This window comes from Pan troglodytes, chromosome 1 (genome assembly GCF_028858775.2).
Source record: "Pan troglodytes isolate AG18354 chromosome 1, NHGRI_mPanTro3-v2.0_pri, whole genome shotgun sequence".
Classification (NCBI taxonomy): Eukaryota; Metazoa; Chordata; class Mammalia; order Primates; family Hominidae; genus Pan; species Pan troglodytes.
This window is the reverse complement of record NC_072398.2, coordinates 133,123,634-133,144,945: the sequence shown is the minus strand read 5'-3', so window position 1 is coordinate 133,144,945 and position 21,312 is coordinate 133,123,634. Positions and strand designations below refer to the sequence as shown.

Genomic DNA, 21,312 nt, shown 5'->3' with positions numbered 1-21,312 from the left:
GCAGAAATTACCACTTGGCAATTGCTTAATATAGCACGTTGATCCATTTGAGGACTTTTTTTAAACAGTAAAGAAAGCTATTTTGTTTGTCTCTCTGTATGCTGTTTATCTTTTTGAAACTCCTCCTCACATTTTGGCAAAGATAGTGACAGTAAGAATATCTGTGATATGACTCCAATCACTTATTTGGGAGAAATTAGTATGTGTATTTTAGCAGTGCTCAGCAACCTTGACCTTTTTTTCACTGGAAAGAAAAATAAATTTACTACAGAGATGCTTTTTTTTTAAAAAAAAAAAAAAAAGAAAGAAAGAAAAGGCCAAAGGATTTGTTATCGTGCTTTTGCCACAAGGTAGGTGGGTTAGTATTTATCCTGTGACTACTCAGAGTATGCATGTTGTTTATTTTAGATAAGATAAAATATTCTAAGATAGTGAAATTTTACATATATGTGTGTCTATACATATATAACATGAACTTTTATTAAGCAGGTTTCAAAAGATAGTCTAATTTTTGTTCAGTTGGGTTATAAATTACTTATAAACTTTACTAATGTAGTCCTCATCTTACAGTCACTACAAATACGGTTTGGGTTTAAAATCTATGACAACCTTTGATCATAACAATCACATGGTTTGGAATTAAGAAAACTAGATTGAAATGATCATGTAAGTAAGTAGTGAAGATTGGATGCTCGGTGGTATTCAGGTTGACATTTCCTTTCCATTTGTACTACACGAAGGGTTAATAAGGTTTGCATAACCTTATTCTTTGAAGGCTTTTTGGCAGAGGCAGACTATTTAAGGATTGCTGCCAAAACAGATTTTAACCCTTTTAATCATACTGTTAATAACCACATTGTGCACGGTACAGAGCATACTGCACATAAGGCAATATCACTCTGAACACAGTTTGACCTGATACCCAATCAAGGAAAGGTTCCTAGAGACGCTTGCCATTTTGGTTGCTATGGTGAGTTTCATATTTTGTGGAAACCACTGCTAGATGTCTTAAAATAGAACTTTGCCAAGAAAAACATTGGTCCAGTGGCATATGCTGGCAGAGCCTACCAAGGTTGCTCAAATTCCCTTCCTTTGTTTTTCACTCTCCCCACTGGGGCAACTGCTCCAAGCATCAGCCCACTAGTCTGGCAGGCAGAGAATCCAGAAACTTGCTGCTAATTACAATGTTGACAATTCCCAACCTGTTTACTGGCGCCAGCAATCAAACCGCATCCTCTCGAGTGAACCAAAAAGCACTTGCTGGCTTTAGCTTCCTGAGGTTCCAAGCTGGCTATATTAATTACTGTTAACTTAAAACTGTATGTTGTACAGAAGAAGCTTAATTAGCTGGTATGAGGATTAATATATATCCTTTACACAATTTAAAACATTTTGTTCTTGGCCAAATTATGTGAATCCATAAAATATTTTTCTTTGGACAAAATATTGATTATTTTAGGTGTGGCTTCTCAGTGCCAATTTTTCCACTGGATTATTTTCAGTTGAGCAAGAAAATAGATTTTAAAAAGTTAGTCTGTCTGTCTATCTACCTACCTATCTTGGGATTATATCTACAACCTTTTTAAAAAACTTTAGAAAGAGAATGAACATAGTTATTTACAGTTATTGTTTATAATTAATAAAGTAGGAAAACCTATTAAATGGGATTAAATGGTCAAAAGGATATCAACTTTCTATCTTGATGAATTTAAAACAAAGATAGTTACACCATTTTTCTAGTGAACCCTTACTGCTATGATAGAGGAATGATTTGGTAGTCATACGGCACATAATGGTGTATCTATCAGTGACAGGCTAGATATACAATGGTGATCCCATAAACTTGTAATACTGTATTCCTACTATACCTTTTCTATATTTAGAGTGTTTAGATTCACAAATACTTACCATTGTGTTACAATGGGCTACATTATTCAGTATAGTAACATGTGGCTGTACAGGTTTCCAGCCTAAGAGCAGTAGGCTGCCATACAGTCTAGGTGTATAGTAGGCTATACCATGTGGGTTTCTGTAAGTACATTCTAGGTTGTTCCTACAATGCCAAAATTGCCTAAGGATGTGTTTCTCAGAATGTATCCTTGTTGTTAAGCAACATATGTACGAGGAGCATGCTTCACGATTGATAAGTTGGTTGAACCCACAGTGCAAAATCACCTTCTCAAACCCCTAAATTGTTAGCATTGCAAGTAACCCAGATGTGGCAGTGACAGACCACCATGCAATTTTCATAAATAGCACAACAGAAGTGAACAGGGTTCAATTGCAAAATTGAGAATTTTACTTTGATTCTGCCCTAATCCAAGAGCTGATCTGTCCTTATTTATTCAACAAGATAACTTTGAACATTTAAAAAGTGAAGTAAAAGTAAATATAATTTTAAATTGTTTATTAAAATGTGATTTTATTTCTGTTATTTGGTATGAGAACATCATGGGGTCACTATTATTTAACAATGTCACTTTAAATTTTTCATTGAATACACTGCATTACAAATATTTTTGTATCCAATCTTTTAGTCAACATTTGCATTTGGAAGCTTATTAAACTGAGTTGATGTAATTGTGATTAACATTTCCCTTGTTTTACTGAAATATTTTCAACTAGGGTAAAAGGTCAAATTATTCCTTTAATTATGATTCATCTTCTGTTTCTACATTAAGATAGCCTATACCATTTTCCAAGATTTAAAAAATCATTAGTACAAGCACACTAGAGACCTTTGGAATCTGTTGATACATTCACATCTATATATACAATATAAGAATTTTTGAAAAGTTTAGATTACTTGGGTAAAATATCACTGAATAGTATGAAAAATATAAGAATTATTCTCAGACAATAGGAAGAGTAATGTGAGAAAAACTTCAACATTTAGTGAAGTTTTAGTGTGATGTATTAGAAAGAAAACATCCAACAAGGACTTAGAAAATGGGTTCCAAATATTATCTGGGTGTCCATGGAGAAGTTATTTGGATTCTCTGTGTTGTGAGGACTTCATATGGGAAACATGGGAATTGTATTACATACCAAAGAACTAGATCTGAGATAGAAATTTATAATGATAACTATCATATGAGTTTACTATGAGCTTATCAAAGACTTTTGAAATTTTGTATTCCATGTGGTTATAGGAATGGAAAATAGTCATATTAAAAGCAAACAAATGATCAGGTGGAAATGTTATGTATTTGGAAATAAAGGCCAAGTTAGACAAGGACAAATGTGTCAGTCTTCTCTATCTTTATCATGGTTAACTAACAAATAGATTTCCTCTCTAAAATCTAAATCAATTAAGTGAATAGGAAAAACTAAACTCTCGGTATCAGTATTTTATATCAGGGAATACTGTCTTAACAAATCCTCCTAGGTTACTTTACTTCTAGAGCATAAATTCAAGTATCACACATATGTTTTCTAATAGAAAAACTGTTAAAAAGGCTGTCTCTTTTAAGCCATATCCCCCTAGGCTCAATTTTCAGAAGTCTGTCTTTTCAGACTGATGTTCTTTCTTTTATTTGAGAAACATCCAGATTTCTTGCCTTTCTCAATTTTCTACAGATAAGCTAGGCTTATTTTATTCAGAGTTTATTTCTATTTTAATTGATTCAAATTTCTGTATCAGAGCATGACTTTGAAAGCAAGAACTCTGGGATACACTTGTCACTCATACTGTGAAAGAATCCTTCTACACAGATAAACTATATACAATCAATATTGAACACTACCCATCACAACAGGGTAAACGTTACCATATAAAGAGCAAGACCTCGTCTAATGTTTCCTAAGATTTATATTTTTTCAAGGTGTACTGGTCCCAGCCACCAGGAATTTCATTATTGTTACTTTAATACATCACCAAAATCTGCACATTCTTCACTCCAGTCCACATCATTAACATTGTTACTTGCTATCATTGTCCCTTTTCTCTTGTCAAATTCAATTGTTATCTACACAAATCACCAAACGTAAATGTGAAACCGCCTCAGAAGTTTAATGTCACTCACTATTTTTAATAAACATAGCATTCACAACTAACAAAAATATGCTTGTTTGTGGTAAAGAATCTCCTTATTTTGACTCTGTTCTAATATATAATATTAAAACAATTTCAAAGCTGTTTTATGGACAACTACATCCAACAACAAAAAGGAACATGAGATATTTTAATAAAAGTGTGAATAAATGGCTTCCAAACCTCACACTCCTACCCCCAGATATATATTTGAAGGCAATTACTTTTGAAAGATTTGTAGAATTTTTATTGAACTTATTCTCAAAGTTTTTATTTTTTAATTAATTTTTTCTCCTTAGATCTCTATTCTTTTTATGCTTGCTTCCATTTAGCACACAAATCAGAGTCAAAGTTTTCAATGGACATAATGTTTTATACCCATAATTAAACTGAGAATGGATAGTATGTAAACTATCTGAATAAAGCAATAGCTGATAAACCATATTAATTTTTAGAGGATGGGTGTATTATTTTGTGATCAAAAAGTCAATTTATATTTACTATAAATTGAACCTCCCGGAGAGTCACACCTTTCAAATAAAATTGTAACTTAGTCTGTTTTCCTAGTAAATCATTTTTTAAAACTAAAAAACTTACACAGATCTTTAGCTTTGAAAATATGCCTATCATAGTAATTATTATATTGCACAATGTGCATTTCTATTGATTACTTCTTAAAACTTCATAAATTCTTACAAATATTTATACATTTAATATTAAATAAATACATTAGGTAACATTCACATGGACTAAAATTTTCTATTTCAATAGTAGATTGAACAGATTCTTGGAGTTTCAAAAAGAATATCAGCTTGAAAGCAATGTTCCCATGGATTTTTCCGTTATTTAAAAGTTATATCAAATAATCAGAGAGAATGTATTTTCCTTCTTGGCAAAGAATAACTGCACTATTAGTAAACAATTAAAGAATTAAATTTTATGTTAACATTAAATTAAACAAATATATGCTGTATAACAATCATTTTATATAATAGTGACTTTAAATAATTATGAAAAAATGTAAAATTTATATTCACGTATGCCCCAAAAGGATATCACTGCTTTCACAAAATTCATAAATATTTTGAGCACCTACTATGTGCCAAACACTGGACTAGGTATTTTAAAAGATTAACCATTTTAGAAGAATTAAATATCCTAGACAATTATTGGTCCTTTTAACAGAATGGAAAAAAAACAGTAATTTTCACGCCGTTCCAAATATTGTAATTGAATTTAATAGCATAAACATTTACACAAGGAGTAAACATTTTTAGAGGCCAAGTGTTCATGTTCATTCTTTATCCACTACAATCATATACATCAACTTTGAATGGAGTTGTTTGTGATTTGGCCTCATTAGGCTAAAATGCTTATGAAGATAGATCTGCGGTTTGAGTAGCTTCAAATTTATTATACAGATGTACATATACGTGTACTCCCATGCTAACACATTAGAATGAATCTGTAAAGCATTCTTTTGGGGCTTTTTTCCCTACTAAAACTTCAAATAAAAAATGAAGCATGAAAAAGCAACAAATATTTCCATGTGTTTCATGCTTTAAGAATTTAAGTAAAAATCTTAAGGACCATTTTATTATTTAATACTAAGACAAAATGTTGGTGAATACCTTTTAAAAGCTTCTTAGTTGTGATATCAGTTGGCCCACCATCTTTACATGAAATGAAGAGTAGAATTCATACAAAAAAAAAAAAAAAAGGCTTTCTTTGAAATGGAATCCTAAAGAGGTAAAAAGGCCTTAAGCGAATCTAAATCTAGCCCTTCTCATGGATGAGACAAGTGAAGACCAGGCAAGCTGTGTGATAGGTCCATTGTCATAGTTCACAACAGAAACTACTCGAAATCAGATTTTCTAGTCTTATTCCAAAGTTCTTTCTACCACAGGATATACCTCACTCCTTAAGTATCATGTAATTGAGGGACAAAATGAAATTTGAGATTTCTCCGTGTAACAGCCTCAATTCTCTAATTTGCTTTGTCTCAGTAAACACCAAAGCCTATATAAATAACAGTTATGGAAAAAAAATACATGAAACTGGATCCACAAACTAATCATTCTATAACTTTAATTCCTGTGTAGTTATCTGTAAAACAATCCAGGATATTTGGAAGTCTTATCATGATATATTTCTATTACAAAGGAAAAGGTCTTTTTCTTATATCTGCTTCTGACAGAATAGTAGGCATGACCTTCATTCATTCATTCGTTGATTCATTCATTCTTCTTGGAATCCAAAAACTAATGGACTATTTGGCAGATATATAAAAAACTATTTTAAATGAGTAATTTTTAGTTTATCTTGAGACTTCTTTGAAACAGTTATTGAAATTGACTACACTAGCTTAGAGAGACAAAAATAGGCTTCAAACAATTAATACTTACTCATGTATTGAATACAAATTTTAAAAACAAAATTGCAAGAAATATCAGCTTTCCAATTAAAATGTATCATTTTTATAAAAATAATCTTTTCAGAAAAAGTGTTTCCAAAAAGCACATATTTCATTCAAGTTTACAAATAGACACTACTTTCAAATTATGCAATTATGTCACTATTGTAATATAATTTGTCAACTTTTTAAAAAGCATATTATGGTATAAATTTCATTTGAACTGGAAACATAGTATTAATAGATTCCAGCAATATGTCTTTTTTAGTTTGTAATTTAACTGAATGAGATTCAGTATTGGTTTTAAACTAATAAAGGCAATAACCCTTATTTAAAATCTTTGAACTGCATGTTTTATAACTCATAGGTTTTTAACATTTGGTTCTAGTTTGATCTACTATATATATATATATATATATATATTTATTTTCAAATACTATGAGTCTCAAAGGGCTTTTCCACAAATAAAGCAAATGAAGTGTTGTCTTTACCCTTGCATATGTATTACAATATTTTAATTGTGTTGAAGATCAGACTGCCTTGCTTAGCTCACATTATTATTAGCCAGGATGTAGCAGAACCCAGAACTCACAAGATACAGTTGGTAATAAATTTTTAAGCTGGTCAACAATACAAACATACAGATACACTGATTTTATTGTTAGGCTGCACTCAACAAACTCAACTAATTACTGGGTAATAAACACATTTCAAGAAATTTAAAATATTATAATATATCTTTTTAGCTTATGTTTTTGGATGAACTGCAGTGTTTCCTCAACTAAAATGTTTATTTTATACAATCATGCAAAATGTTTTCTAGACTTAAACGCAAGACTTGTAAGTCAAGATTTAAAGTATAAGCACTAAGATAAAAATCTGAAAACATTTAAAAAACAAATTGTACTACAAAGCTATTTGCTTAAAATCTACTTACCATTTGTGTATATAGTTGTACAGCTATCAATAACTAAATTCAATAGCTAAATGATTTAAAAGTCTTTAAATATTCTGATGTCATTATTATATTTTTTCTTCTTACGGAAAATATATCCAAAAGAAATTTACTTTTAAACAGTAAGTCTCCCATGCAGAATACGCTACTTTCCAACACAGTAAGAACATCATTCTGTCATTTCCGTGATACAATGGTAGCTGCACCTGTACATATTGACAAGATGGTGAACAACTGTGATGGCCTTATGCTGTCTTTCCTTCTATGTCCTTAGCACTTCTCCTCTGTCTTACATAAAACACAAAAATGTTTCCCAATATACCCATCATCTCTAATTTTGTTGTCTATTTTTATATTTGAAAATTTCTCATGACTAATGTGGAATATAATAAGACAAAAATTGATAATAGGGTTTTTGGAATATTCCTTCCATCAAAATGCTACTTCATCATTGCTTGCCTTTGCTTGGACTTTCACTGGGACCTCTGTTCTGGTTCTAGATTGGCATTGCTCTGACACCAAGAGCCACATCATTCTAGGGCTCACAATGGCCTCAGGGAAAGTTCATGGGGTTGTCATAATGCTCTATGGATCTTTAACCACGAATACCATCACCACTCCCCACAATTTTATTCAAGCAACAACATCAGAACAGAATTCACAAATACAAAGAATAAAATAAGCAAATTTTCTGAAAAATGCAGTTTCTATCAAGCTACTTACTCGGGACTCAGTAGCAAATGACCAATCAAGATGATGTTTCTTATGCTTATTAATGAATATTATAGTATAAAATTGACCATTTATAGACATTATATAAATTTAAATGGGCGACCTAAAATCTCCCACCTATACATCATAAATTGTGTTCATAAATTCTGAGTATTTAAGCAGGATTTATTAAAGTAAAACTAGTGGACAAAAGGAATTTTCACAATTTGTCTCCCTCCTCCTTTACTGTGCCCTCAGTATTGTCAAATGAACAGCTTAAGCTGAATCCATGTTCCTTTTTTCAGGAAAAATTTCTATCACCTTTGTAAAGCAAAAGAAATATTAGAAAAGGCTGCTTACCCTTCTAGTCTTAGGACATCAATTGAAAAGCCATCCAAAAATTATGACTACTTAACACTACTTGGATCTAGCATGAAAAGCACAAACAAGCATTTTGTACTTCTTTAATCATGGCTATGGACAGTGACAGGGCAAAAGCAGTCATTGACTAGTGGCGACATAATTTAAAATTATTTTTTCTGGGAAGAAAAAAGCTGCCTTTAACAATAAAAATTAACTCCAGTAATTTCAACTTAATACAGCTTTAATTTTTCCCACTTTCTTATCTTAAAAGGTGTGATGATGGAACATTTTCACCCCTAACTTAAGTAAGAACCAGTTCAGACTGACACCTAATGGAAACTATTATAGGAAAATAATTCTGCAAAGGAAAGAAAGCAATGAGATAAGTATTTAAACAACAACAACAAAAATACTTTCAGTTAACTATGAGTAGAGGTTTCCTTTAGATTTCATCACTAGCATTTGCAATTATTCCATTCTAAACATTATTCTTCCTCTATGAAGCAACTGCAATAAATTTGCACAAAACTGAATAGAATAGCTTATTTTTCAAAAGTTCTACCTCATCCCCTCAACAAATGCCAGAGTGTTACATCTTCTGTTTCTCACAAACTCTGTCACCAGGCCTTCAGCTCTCTTTCTTCCTTTCAAATCCTAAACACTTATTATTTAGCCAACCAGCATGAGGCCAACTTTCCAGAGACCACCTAGGAACTAGAGTATGTAGTTTCTACTTTTCTAATTTCCCAAGGAAACAATGCCACCAGTAGACATATTGCATTTTGTTAAATACATAACAAGCATAATATTTAAAAGCCCTAAATCACCAACTGGTAGATCCCTAGAGAAAAAAGGTAATTCATGGAATAATGAAGGAAAGAACAGGAGTTACATATTCTCTTGCTGGTGATAGAATGTCGAATGCAAAGACAGCATCTGTGTTTTCTTTCCTACTTCAACTCATTCTTAAAATGGACTCGCCCCCGGGAGCTTCTGAGAAGGGCTCCACCCGTTCCCTGCAGACGACAATGTTCTTTGAGCGCAAAAGCTGTTGAGTATAGATACCCTGGGAGTAATTGTGGGATCAGACACAATGGGGTGGGATTAGGGGTAGGGAGAGGGTGTGTGTGGAGTACCCTTCACTGGGAATCCTAAATATTAGAAGAAAGGCAAAACCCTAGGTGGGGAAGCATGAGAGTGTGCCTGCTTCCTTCAAGACACCTCGGTGTCAGCCTCTCCAGGGTTCAGACTGCTCTTGTGGGCAAGAGCCCAGTGGGGCACACGCACTTCGTGCCTGAGAAAGGCCCATCCTCCAGGGGGAGAAGGTATCTGAGATGTAGCTCAGCTTAGAGCGGTCCCAGAGCGACAAGAGGGAGAGCTTCACAGGCCTCTAAGTTTATTTGATTTTTCTCATGCAGTTTCCATTTCTCAGGAATTCAGTCTTCCTGCGCAGCCCGTGCACAACCAACGACCACCACGCAGGGAGGAAACCTGGTCTTAGTGTTTGGCCGCGCTAGTGGAATCTTCTGGGCGCCTGGTACGTTCTTGTCCCCAGCACTCTGTCCTTCCACCTTTGAAGCGCCTTGATAGGACGGTCCCAGATGCCTCACAAGAAGGAAAGGCAAGGTGCAAAGCTGGCAAAGCTGTGTGGTCCGACGCTGGCGAGAGCTGAGACCTGGAGCCCCAGCCCACGCCTTCCACTCTGGGTCATCCTTCCCAGCTTCATCTTGGGCATGCCAACTCCTGCCACGTCCGATTGTCCCCAGGAGTGCCCGGGCATGCTTGAGGGGTGTGGTGGCGGTGGCTTCCCCTTCGCTAGGAGGTGACAAATCCGTGTTGTTTTATCTTCCATTAATATTTGAAACAAACAAACAAACAAACAAAAACTCTAAGTAGAAGGAGGGAGAGGCTCTCTCTTGCTCCCATGCCTTCGCAGCTGACCTGAGAGGGGGGACGTGCCTTGCGTTTGTTGGTGTTTGAGACTCGTCCTAAAGGCAGAGGCAGGGAAGACAGCGCTGAAGAGGTGTCCCAAAGAGATTGGACGTCTGAACAGTCACTGCCTGCCCCAACCTCTTTCAGGAAGGTTCCAGGTCTGTGCCACACTGCAACCAATCCGGTTCCCATCCTGTTACTCCACCCCTTCTCGGAGAATCCGAAAAGAAAATATGCGTTCCTGAGAGACCCGCCACACTTCCGATCTGGAAGTTCGGCGGGGACCCAGCCCCCGGGCCCCCGCCCCCTCCCCAGCTCGGCCGCCAAGTCTGGTTGCGGAGCAGCGCGGCCGGCCGGGGGTGGGGCTCCGGCACCGCCCCGGGCCCGGGATTCGCGAAGTCACGCGCTTCCGCAGGCTTGCGGGGGCACCTTCGCCCACGGACACGCCCTTTCTGCGGAGGCAGCCCCCAGCGACCCTCTGCCCAGCTTCGGCGCCTCACTCGCGACGCTCCCAAACTGCTCAAGGCCTTTCAGTCGTTCCCAACTTTAGAAAATCGCCCCGTCCGCGTCTCTCCCTCCAGCCGCACCCCACCGTGGAGAGGAGAGGAGCGGACTGGGAACGCCGAACCGCCCCGCAGGCTCGGGGGAACGGACCCCCTTCCGCTCCCCGCCCATCCCCTTCACCTCGCCCCCCGCCCCCTGCGCGAACCCATTTTCCAGTCCTGGTCACCAGAGGCGCAGCGCACAGCCTTTCCGGTGGAACCAGTGCGAAAACACCCGAGGAAATGAAAAGAACAAGAAAGTGCTACCTTGGCAACCACGGGCGTTTAGTGGCCAGCTGGTGGGCTGGGGAGGGCGGCCGCTGCCCCCCTGCCGCTGGTACTCTCCTCGACTACGCGTATTCTTAAGCAATAACAACGTAATCCGTATTATCCACCCAAGAATACCCGTCACCGAAGAGAGTCAGAGGACCAAGCTGCCGCTGCCGCTGCTACCGCTGCCGCTGCTACTGCCGCCGCCGCCGCCACCAGAACTCTTGCTGCTCGCTGAGCCCGCCCCTGCCTGGGGATGGGCTGAGCTTGACCGGGACCATAAATCCATAACTCGATTTCCCTAAAGAAGGATCCAAAGCTGTGCTCGGCTGCTTCCTGCCCAAATCCAAATGGCCGCTCTATTTCCAATTCTGAAAGACAAATCACAAAATCAAATACTTAACACAGAAGAGTGCTGTCTTTCCAGTGAGGAGGGAAGATGTGGCAAGGCTTTTTGGGCACAAGAGGGAGTGACAAGTAACCTTCAGTTTACCTGGTGCTCTCCCAGTGCTTTCCTCTGCACTTCTCTGCTTGGTACCCAGTCTGGTCTCGGCCAGTCCACTCTAGGTGGTTTGATTGAGTGCCATGGCAGCCAGAGAACCCTGTAAGAGACGTGAATAGTTACCCACACAAATACAAATATATTTGCCTAGACGGCTTTGGGAAGAAGTGAGGCTTAAATAAAGATAGGTCATGCATGGGTGAAATTTTCAGTAGTGTGTTTTGGAAATGCACTTTTCTCAAGCCCAAGATCATGGAAAATAAACACTCATTCAATTTACTACTTGAAATCAAATACTTATAGATGTACAAAAATAGGCATCTTTCCTTTGAAGGCCTTATAGCTATACAACACAATGATTTTTAAAGAAAAAAAAAGCTTGAAGGCACACAGTAATTAAACCCATTTTCCATAGTGTCAAAACTCACTGAGTTGACAAGCTGGTAGACTTTCTATGATTTAAGCATCATTTTATATCACTACAATGTTTAATTTCATAGCACACTTTTAAAATATATACTATAAATGCATTGCTGTACAGCTGTTGTGGACACCTCTACAGAAAAACCTTTGAAGCTCTGTGTTCATAAATATTATTTTAAGAAGAAAAAGCCAATAAAAACTCATTTGCAAAGTGACTGTAATTTTGGCATTCAGAGAGAGAATCTCTGTGATTCTTTGATGATCAATATGGCTCTTACTGGAAAAGCTTTGTCTTAAGATCCTGCAGTGGATATTCTGATAATGGGGGTTTATTGTTCACTAAATAAAATGGACAAGTGCAACGTCACTACCCAAGACATGGTGTAGCTTCATTAGAAAGTTCTCAATTTGCTTTCTCCTTTACTCTCAAATACATGAAAGTACATCCATGTAAGGGGAATGGGGGGGAATATGGAAACATGGCAATAGACATTATGATTTCCCAAATTATGTAAGTGCAAATAGCTCTTCATCAAGGAGTAATTATATAACAGAATCTCTCCCACTACCACAACTCATCTCTAACTGACCTGGTTGCAATTTAAGGTGCTTAGGTTGTGTTTGCTCTTATTTTTTAAAAAATTATAATACTTCTCCAGGCACACCAACTCATCATTTTCTTGACATGTTACTTACAGATGGAAAAATCAAAATGAATTCTAGGTTTTATGAATAGATGTTTAATATATAATGTCTGAACCTAAAATAACTAGAAAGAAAACCAATATAGCCCAACTACCAGACCGTTTTACATTATTTTCAGATAACTCTTAAGTACACCACTTACAAAAAGACAGATACCAATAAAACAAATAAATAAGCACTATTTTCTGTTGTTACCTAACATAGGTATAAAGTGGAGCTTTTCTCTGGTGCTAGACAAAAAAAAAAAATTCAGAAAGCTGACAGGTTCTCTTCAGCTTGAACTCCTAGAAACAAAAGCCCTTAGGGAAAGTAATGCAATAGTCTATGAGCAAAGTGTACATTTGCTTCTGCACTCTTCTATTTAAATCTCAACTAATATTAAAAGGAAAACAAGAAACACACTATACAGATAGGCTTGGATTTAGTAAATGGAACGTTATAAACTCAAAAGGATGGTCAAGGGAGGCACACACACACACACACACACACACACACACACACACCCCAATACACAGGGCATCAGAATCACAGCATAAATACCCACACAGCTTTTCAATGCTTTCCAAGTAGTCTCCTTCAGTTTTGCTTCCTCACAATTAAAATAAAATATATACACACACTGACCCACAGACTCACACGCTTTAAGAAACTAGAACAACGCAGTTGATATGCTTTCTTTCTACCCAAGTAGCAGTGCCAGCCTTTTCCCTACCTACCCAATGTTCCACCAGCTTCAGCACCTGGACGAGTGGACAGCTCAACCCGGGCCGACTGCCGGCAGCACTCGCAGCAGAACTGACGCTCTGAGCTCTAACCAAAGCTCTCTCGTGCTTGAGCGGGGCAGCCTGACTTACGAGAACACCATTTCCTACGAGACCACTGCCGCTGGGTGCATATTCAATTCAAGCCTCCTTAAGCTGTCGGATTTCCCCCACCCATCCACCCTCCCCCCCTTCTCCACCCTCCACACAAAAACAAAAAAGGGAAAAAGCCCAATACCATCAGGGCGTTTGTTGATCAACTTACACTTCGCTTTTGAATATTTAGATACTGCTAGCGGAACAATATCAGCGGAGGCTTAGGTCCGCATTAAGTACCTTTGTTCATCGACTCCTGCAAGCCATGTTTATTAGAATCTACATTTCTCTCGCGCCCCAATAACTAGAGGTGTGTTTTGCGGGCAGGGGGCTTTCAGCACCTTTTGATCTCTCAAGGCCACCGCGACTGATTGACGGTTCCCAGTACTTTCCTATGCTATCCCCCATACTCCAACACCCATCCCAGTTAATCGCTTCGCAATTTGCAACCAAAAATACATAAAGAAACGCGACAAAGCAATGGGTTTGAGGAAATAAGCCAATTAAGCTAAAGCTGAAATGCCTCTCTCTCTCTCTCCCCCCCCTTCTCCCTCTTTCTCTTCCCCCTTGACTCCCTCCCTCTCCCTCTCTCCTTCCCTCTCAAGTAGAAAGGGGGAAACACCAAGGAGAGAGAAAAAATCGGGAGGAGGGTGGTAGTCGACTCTTACAGTCAATGGAAAAAGAGTATACACATCTTTACTGAATAATACTCTCGTTCTCAGACAAAAAGAAACACATTTTTCGATGTAAACATAGTCTGCCTCTGCCATACATCCTACATCCTTTACGTTTGCTGAGATTTGTCTTGCTGTATGGCAAAGTAACTGTCACAAATCCATCTCGATTGAAGTGCTTACCCTCTAAATCCAGGTTTCAAGCGGAACTCCAACTGTGTGTAGAAGCCAGGGAGTCATCTGATGTGCAGTGAGGTAGGCTCTGGGCAGTGGGAGCTGCTTCTTCTCTCCGAGTGCCGGGTTACAGTGTTAACAAGCCCTGGGAAGGGACCTCGGCGCCTCGCGCTGGCTGTGCCCCAGTGCCTTCGCGTGGTGGCGGCTTGCTCATGCTTCCGAGGAGTCCCAGGCGATAGCCTTCAGCTGATGCGAGCTTCCAGAAAGGAGTGGGGAAGGGAAAAAATCATCTAATGCAATCAAATCGATCTGATCTACACCATCTGTCGCCTGCCACTATACACAAACGTTAAAATAGGAAAACGGAAAACACTGACAGCCGAGAGGGTTGGTCTGCAAAGAGTTCATTTTTAGCAGAGCATAATTGGATATGGTCGGCGTACAGTTACAAAAGCTGCTGTTAACCATCCAGTAGTGGATCCCAAACATGCTAATGGTGGATTAATTGAGGAAGATCTGACGTGCAAGCTTCATAGTCTCTTATTCATGACTTCCCAGTGGGAAAGGACCAATGCCTTGTGGGACTATGGTAACATACAGTCAAAAAGCTGCTAAGAAAATGGCTGTGTGTTCACAGCACCTCTCTCTGATAACAAACATATGTCGACTAAAATGGTTTAGTAGAATGGGAGGGGGTGTTGGAGAATAAAATTTTCTTTCCCCGTGTAAGCAATCCCCATTTTCTTTTCTTAAAGAAAAGCAAAAACAGATATGATCTCTTTACCATAGTGGGGGGAAAAGGATGTTTTAAAAGGTTTTTATCAAGATCAAACTCTGCCATATAAAAGAAACGGAACACTCCTGTGCAGCAATTCTTTAAAAAAAAAATCTATTCTCATTTTTTTCCTTACTGTGATCAAAGTAGATCCATAGCATGTGCAGTATACAGAAACTCAGTCCAGTTAATCCCACCAGGATTGATTCAAGGTTGTTTAATGCCAGGTACCCTTTTGACTTCTTAAAACCAGGATGCCTTTTGGGGAAGGCATTTTGTATCATTTAAAATTGACATAATGAACATTAAGTATGATTGCAGTGAGGAGATGAGAAGAGTTTTCCTTTCTAATTCTGTAATTACTCTCTCTAGCCAAAACCCCTTTTGGTCTGTTTCCAGTCTTCCCAGATCAGTTGATGGGGAAATATAGGGATGGGGGAGGGAGTGGAAATACCGAGAAGGAGGGAAAGAGAGTGTGGATTATCAATAGCCAATAAATTCTATTCCACTTGTAATAGAAAAATATATAGCAATAAAAGAGATAACTCACTAATTGTTGATCGTGATTTTAAGTTTAAACCAGTTTTAAAAAATAATGTTTGATATATGGAAAGAAGACATATTGCTAACAATGGGATGACTGCCCCCCACCCATTTATAGTTATAGGTTTAAAAAATATTGAAATAGAGTTTATTATCTAGATATGTGACTATCTTTTATTAAATATATCTCAAAATTCCATATTTCCTCTGATTTTTGTCATCCATTTGAACACTGAAAACTATGGTCACTTTGATTCTGCTGTCTTTTCTTTGGTAACATACATTACATAAATTCTGTAGTAAACAATTAGTGTTCAGGAAAATTCTAAAGATGAATGTGTCTCCTAAAACTTTGATAATCTCTTTAAGGAAAAAAAAACCTAACAGTTATGAATTAAATTAGTCTAAAAATATAGCTTGAAGACAAATCAAACAATTTACCTGATCTTTTGTTTCAATATACATTAATTAAGCACTCTTTCCAACCTACACAACATTCCAGGGTCATAGTCAGATATTCAAGTCTAATAGTTCAGCAGCCTTTGTTGTCATTCGTGTCAAGCTATTGCCCCCTGCAGGTTAGGCTGAAAGTGCAGGCAGAATTTGGCCAAGTCCTCAGGAAATTGATGGTAGACAAGTTACTCAGTCTCTCCCAATATTTAACTAGAGTCAACTTTTTAAGTTTGCTTTCATTATGGTTTAAACTATTTATTTACAGATAGGTAGTACATTAAGAAAAATGCTCTTTAAAGATGTGACTTCAGTTTTTCTTCTGAGAATTTAGCTGCATTGAGTAAACCATCCACTTTGTTGTGATACAAGGAGCATTTTGACACATTTAGTATAGTTTTCTTCATCTTCCCTTATCCTTATTCCATAAGATCCAGCAAAATTAAAAAAAATATGTAACAGGATTGGAATTATGAATTCTCATAATAAATATATAGTCCTGGGCAATTTGATATCAGTATGCTTTTGGTAGACTCAATGAAGTGTGTGCAAATCAAACCATTTCAGATTCTCCCTGCTCCTGATATGATGAGGTCAATTACACCATTTATCTTGATTATAAAATTAAACATTATTTCAACCTCCATATTCCTGCTATACTATCGTCCTTTCCCACAATCAACTTTTCCAAATAGGGCACCTTGCCAAGATGAAATAAATTTATAATTGACAGAATAGAAATTAAATTACATCAACTCTTTCACAATATTAGAAAGTGGAGCAAGTTTATAGAAACGACTTCAGAAGGTTTATGGAAAGATTCTTTTATTCTTTGGAAGTCAACGATGTGGCTATTCACACTGAGTTGTAAAGAAACCAGCAATGGTATTTCCCTATTACATAAATATTCATCTCATTGAGCAGTGGGATATCATTATGTGAAATATAATCAATTCTAACACCAAATTAGCAATCAATAAGAATCTTACTTAGTCAAATTATAGTATTATTTCAACATTGTATGAAAGTAGCTAGAAACATGAACCGCACTTTGTTTTTTTAAAAGCTATTATGAAATGCTCAATAAAGACTTAAAGTTTAGTGGCAAAACTTGGGTCTTTTTTGGAGGATTTTTTGTTACCCTAACTACTGATATGTTTTCTGGATCCTCCAGAATGGACATATGGGATAGGAACTGAGGATAACTGTGTCATATTTTAAACAATATTAAAAACACAACAAGCCAACACAAACTAAAAATAACCTGAATATTTATCTCTGTTTTATTACATTTTCAAAGCTTGTTAAATTTCAAGAGGACACTACATCTATACATTAAGAGATTTGCATCTACAGTTCATTAACACTCCTGCTCCAAGTAAAGAGGGGATTTGGACTAGGCTGTGAGACTATTAATTGCACAAATATGTTGTAGTCAGAGCAGGGACTGGTTGCCTGCAACAGCCATTTCTAGTTGTCTTTGAGTATGCGTCTTTTTTTTAAAAAAGTCATCTCCTCTTCAAAGTCATATCTCACATATATATGATTATACTTGATTGTGTGTACTGAAGCACATTGCTATTGAGTCAGAAATTTTCAAGTATCTTGATTCAAATGACTGTCAAATACCTAAGAACAGAGTTGCTTTTAATTAGCATGCAGAAAAGAGAGATGATATTTGACCTGTGAGTCTTAATCAAGGGGAATATTTTTAAGTTCTCCCATAAACGATGTAGCAGATTGCTTGCAAGTGCCTTGAAAAGCATAGTCCTACTTCTCCTCCTACTATCATTACTATTGTTCTAACAATTTCTAAAGGATCAGAACAGAGTTCTAGAAACCCTGTAATGCTGTTATTGCCCGGAATCCTGGGTTATTAAACATTCTTATCCACAGAAGCAAAGGACCATCCAATCCTATTCATATGCATCCTATGACTCAACTCAGTTTCCACTTGGTGGGCTGTGTGTGTGTGTGTGTGTGTGTGTGAGAGAGAGAGAGAGAGAGAGAGAGAGAGACAGTGAGAGAGAAAGAGAGTGAGAGAGAGAGAGAGAGAGAGAGTTCATCCTGAAAGCGCTTATGTTTCCAGAGGTTTTCAAATGCAAATGGAGTGGGAGTGGTGGTGGCCGTGATGGAGCGTACTGTGTGGGTGTAGGGGGATTTGGGGAGAGGGTGTCGTGGGCAGTAAGTTTAAACAAATTCAAGGCCATTACTACCACTGCAGACCAAAATAACTTAGGTCTGAGAGACCCCCTTAGAAAGATACAATGCCTTCCTCATCTAAAGGGAGCTAATACCAGAGTGATCTCAGCGCTCGCGCAGTTTTGAGAGAGGGTCCCGAAAACCGCCGGAGACCAGGTGTCGCGGACGGGCCCCGGGCTAAACTCTCGTCTGGTGAAGTGAAGAGCGCAAAGTCTCCAGGCCCAGCGCGCTTTCGCGGGGCAGGCCGGACACCCTAGCCCCGGGCCGGGCTCGCTCTTCTCTGAAGCCCTGGAGCGGGCAAGGGGCACCATTCTGGCCACAGGAACTCTAGTTTCAGCAGCCGCAGCCCGCCAGCGCTGGCTCGGACCGGGGCCTCCTCTGGGAGAGTAGGAGAGCGAAAAAATCAACCTCCACCTTGGATTTCAGATCGAGGAAAGGAAGCCAAAGCAAAGGTGTGGTTACACAGGACATCCATAGACAAACCGTTGCCTCTCTAAGTGGGCCTGAGCTTTGCGGCTCCAGAAGCGCGAGGCGCGTTTGGTGCGGACGCGGGGGCGTGGGAGTCATTGCTCTCCCCGCAGCCCTGGCCGAGCTCTCTGCTGTCCTCCCGAGTTTGGGCCAGGGACCACGGCTCACTCCCTAACGCCCTCGCGAGGACGGCTGCCCGTCGGGCCAAGGGCGCCCCGGGCTGGAGGCCGGAGCAAGACGGCCCCGCGGGACTCGGGAGCCTTGGTAAGGCGGAGGCTCAGACCCCGTTCACGAAAACGCCTGGCTCCTCCAGAATTTGTCATGTCTTAAGCAGCTCCGAGAAGGCTCCGCTGGCTCTTGGGGAACCCCGCTGTGCGGCTCACCCCCGTTTGTCTCTCTCAAGCTCTCGCCCTCCTCCCCTGGTCCTCCCTTTTCCAGATCCCCTGCCCTGCCCGAGGCCCGGGCCGCGCGGGCTGAGCCCAATACGCCCGGAGAAGAGCGCCGGAGCCCCCTGCTGGCCGGACGCGGCAGGCGCGGCGGCCCGCTCGGTCCCCTCCGCCCCGCGGGCGCTGCCCAGCCCGGACCCGCCTCCACCCTCCAGCGCCCTGGCGCTGGGGGCGTGCTAAAAGCAACAGAAAACAAAACAAAAACAAACAAAGCGCCAAACCCCACTCTCACCTCGTCTACTGGTCAAAGGTAAGTGTGAGTTCAGCCTCTCCCTCGTGCGTCTCTGACCCTTCTCTGGTTCTCTGGGCTGAGGTCTGAAGGAGCCAAAAGGGGCCCCCCTGAAAAAGAAATTATGGCCGCTTTTTAGAATATGTTTTCCAAGCATCAAAATCTCTCTCTCTCTCTCACACACACACATATATATACACACACACACGCACACACTTCAAACCCACACTTGCCAGTCTGGAAGAGCACTACCGATGTGCATGTTTCTGGAAGCATTTCCTTAGCTATTGGAGGAAATGTTTACTAATATTTCAGGTTGTAGACACCAATAATTATTCTGTGAATTGGGGAGAGGGAGGGTAAAGGAAGACAGATTCCTCTTAATTTAACCCTTCCTCCCGTATCTGAGTGTGAATCCTACTTTCAGTCCCAAGTCCTAGCATGGGCCGAAAAGTTTTCATTCTTATACTGAGAAGGAGAGAGAGAGAGTTATCCATTTCTCCGAGGTTTCCTGTGTTCCCACCCCTCACTATGGAACTGGGGAAGTGATTGTTTTGTTTATCTAGACAATTCATGACTTAGTTTTGTATGGCGTTTTGAAATTAGTTTAACCTTGAAATAGGCTATATGCTTTGAGTGGTACAGTGAAATAGGCTGTATGCTTCTCTGTTCTCAGGAAAAGGTTGTTAGAAATCACAATGTTTCTTTCTATTCAGGCAGCCTTGAGTTAGAGATGGGCATAGTATGCTATGATTATTGTGACTTTTAGTAAAGTCTGTTGCCTCTGGATGTTTACTGTCTTTGGAGAATGATAGTTTTTTTAAAAAAAAATTCAAAAGCTTAGTCAAAAAATAAGTATAGATAGGTCTAGTAAGTGATCAGTACTATTAATATTTGCTTCTACTTTCTTCACACACTCTTCTGGGGAAAGAAGCCAAAGGACTTTTTTTTTACTGTCCCCGGAATTAGTTTGTTCTATCTAGGCAGGATCCACGAGACAATCTTTTAAAATGGCGTCTGTTTTCTTATTTGGTATTTTCAGGTGGATGACAGAATCTTTGAACTGCTAATAAGTAAGGGGATGGGGCTGAAATGAAGAGGGATCTGGTATCTTTCCTCTGTGTTCATCAATCCAGGAGATCTGAACAGGTCGTAAAGAGTTGCAGCTCCTCCTGAGGATAAAATCGCAATTATAACAATAAAAACTAACATGTGTTGAGTGCTTATTCGTTGCCAGGTGCTGTGTTGCAACCTTTACCGTCATTTTCTCATTTAATTTCCACTGCAATCCTGTGGATTAGGTACTACGATAGTTTCTCATTTTACAGAGAAGGAAAGTAAGGATTGGGAAGATTTATTTACTTGACCAAGGTTATAACAGTTGGTAAGCAGAAGAGCAAGGATCTGAAAGCAGGCAGTAAAAGAGATATCTTGAGAACTCAGGTTTATTGTATTGAATTCAGACTGGTAGTAACTAAGCTAATATTTCAGGTCTCAGTCTTGTTTTTCATAAAGAAAAGAAGAAAATATTTTCTTTTCCTGGAATGAAAGCATTTGATCAAAGGGAGATATTTGCTTTTTAAAATGTTTGTTATGAACTCCCTATCCCCATTTCGCAGATGAGAAAACTGAGAGAATGAATCCA

At 38.9% G+C, this 21,312-nt stretch overlaps 1 protein-coding gene, 2 long non-coding RNA genes and 1 other non-coding gene across 4 annotated transcripts in view; 1 reads left to right on the top strand and 3 right to left on the bottom strand.

Moving 5' to 3' along the window:
• Nucleotides 1-15,183, bottom strand: part of LOC129144103 (uncharacterized) — a 69,778-nt gene extending 54,595 nt beyond the window's left edge. The window contains exons 1-3 of the long non-coding RNA XR_008548277.2: nt 14,564-15,183; nt 11,713-11,821; nt 11,217-11,590 (exon numbers count right to left, since the gene is read on the bottom strand). This is a non-coding gene — a long non-coding RNA (uncharacterized LOC129144103). The remainder of the gene's footprint in view (nt 1-11,216; nt 11,591-11,712; nt 11,822-14,563) is intronic.
• Nucleotides 8,015-10,653, bottom strand: LOC741620 (uncharacterized). The gene is given in 2 exon segments (XM_054685215.2): nt 8,015-10,359; nt 10,362-10,653. Coding segments are annotated over 2 exon segments (516 nt in total). The 5' UTR covers nt 10,600-10,653; the 3' UTR covers nt 8,015-10,081.
• On the bottom strand, nt 11,280-11,380 carry MIR137 (microRNA mir-137). Its single transcript, NR_035671.1, has one exon. It is a non-coding gene; the product is annotated as a microRNA mir-137 (primary transcript).
• A 3,300-nt stretch (nt 15,184-18,483) lies between the features above and the next one.
• LOC129144104 (uncharacterized) overlaps nt 18,484-21,312 on the top strand; it is a 220,541-nt gene continuing 217,712 nt past the window's right edge. The window contains exon 1 of the long non-coding RNA XR_008548278.2: nt 18,484-19,688. This is a non-coding gene — a long non-coding RNA (uncharacterized LOC129144104). The remainder of the gene's footprint in view (nt 19,689-21,312) is intronic.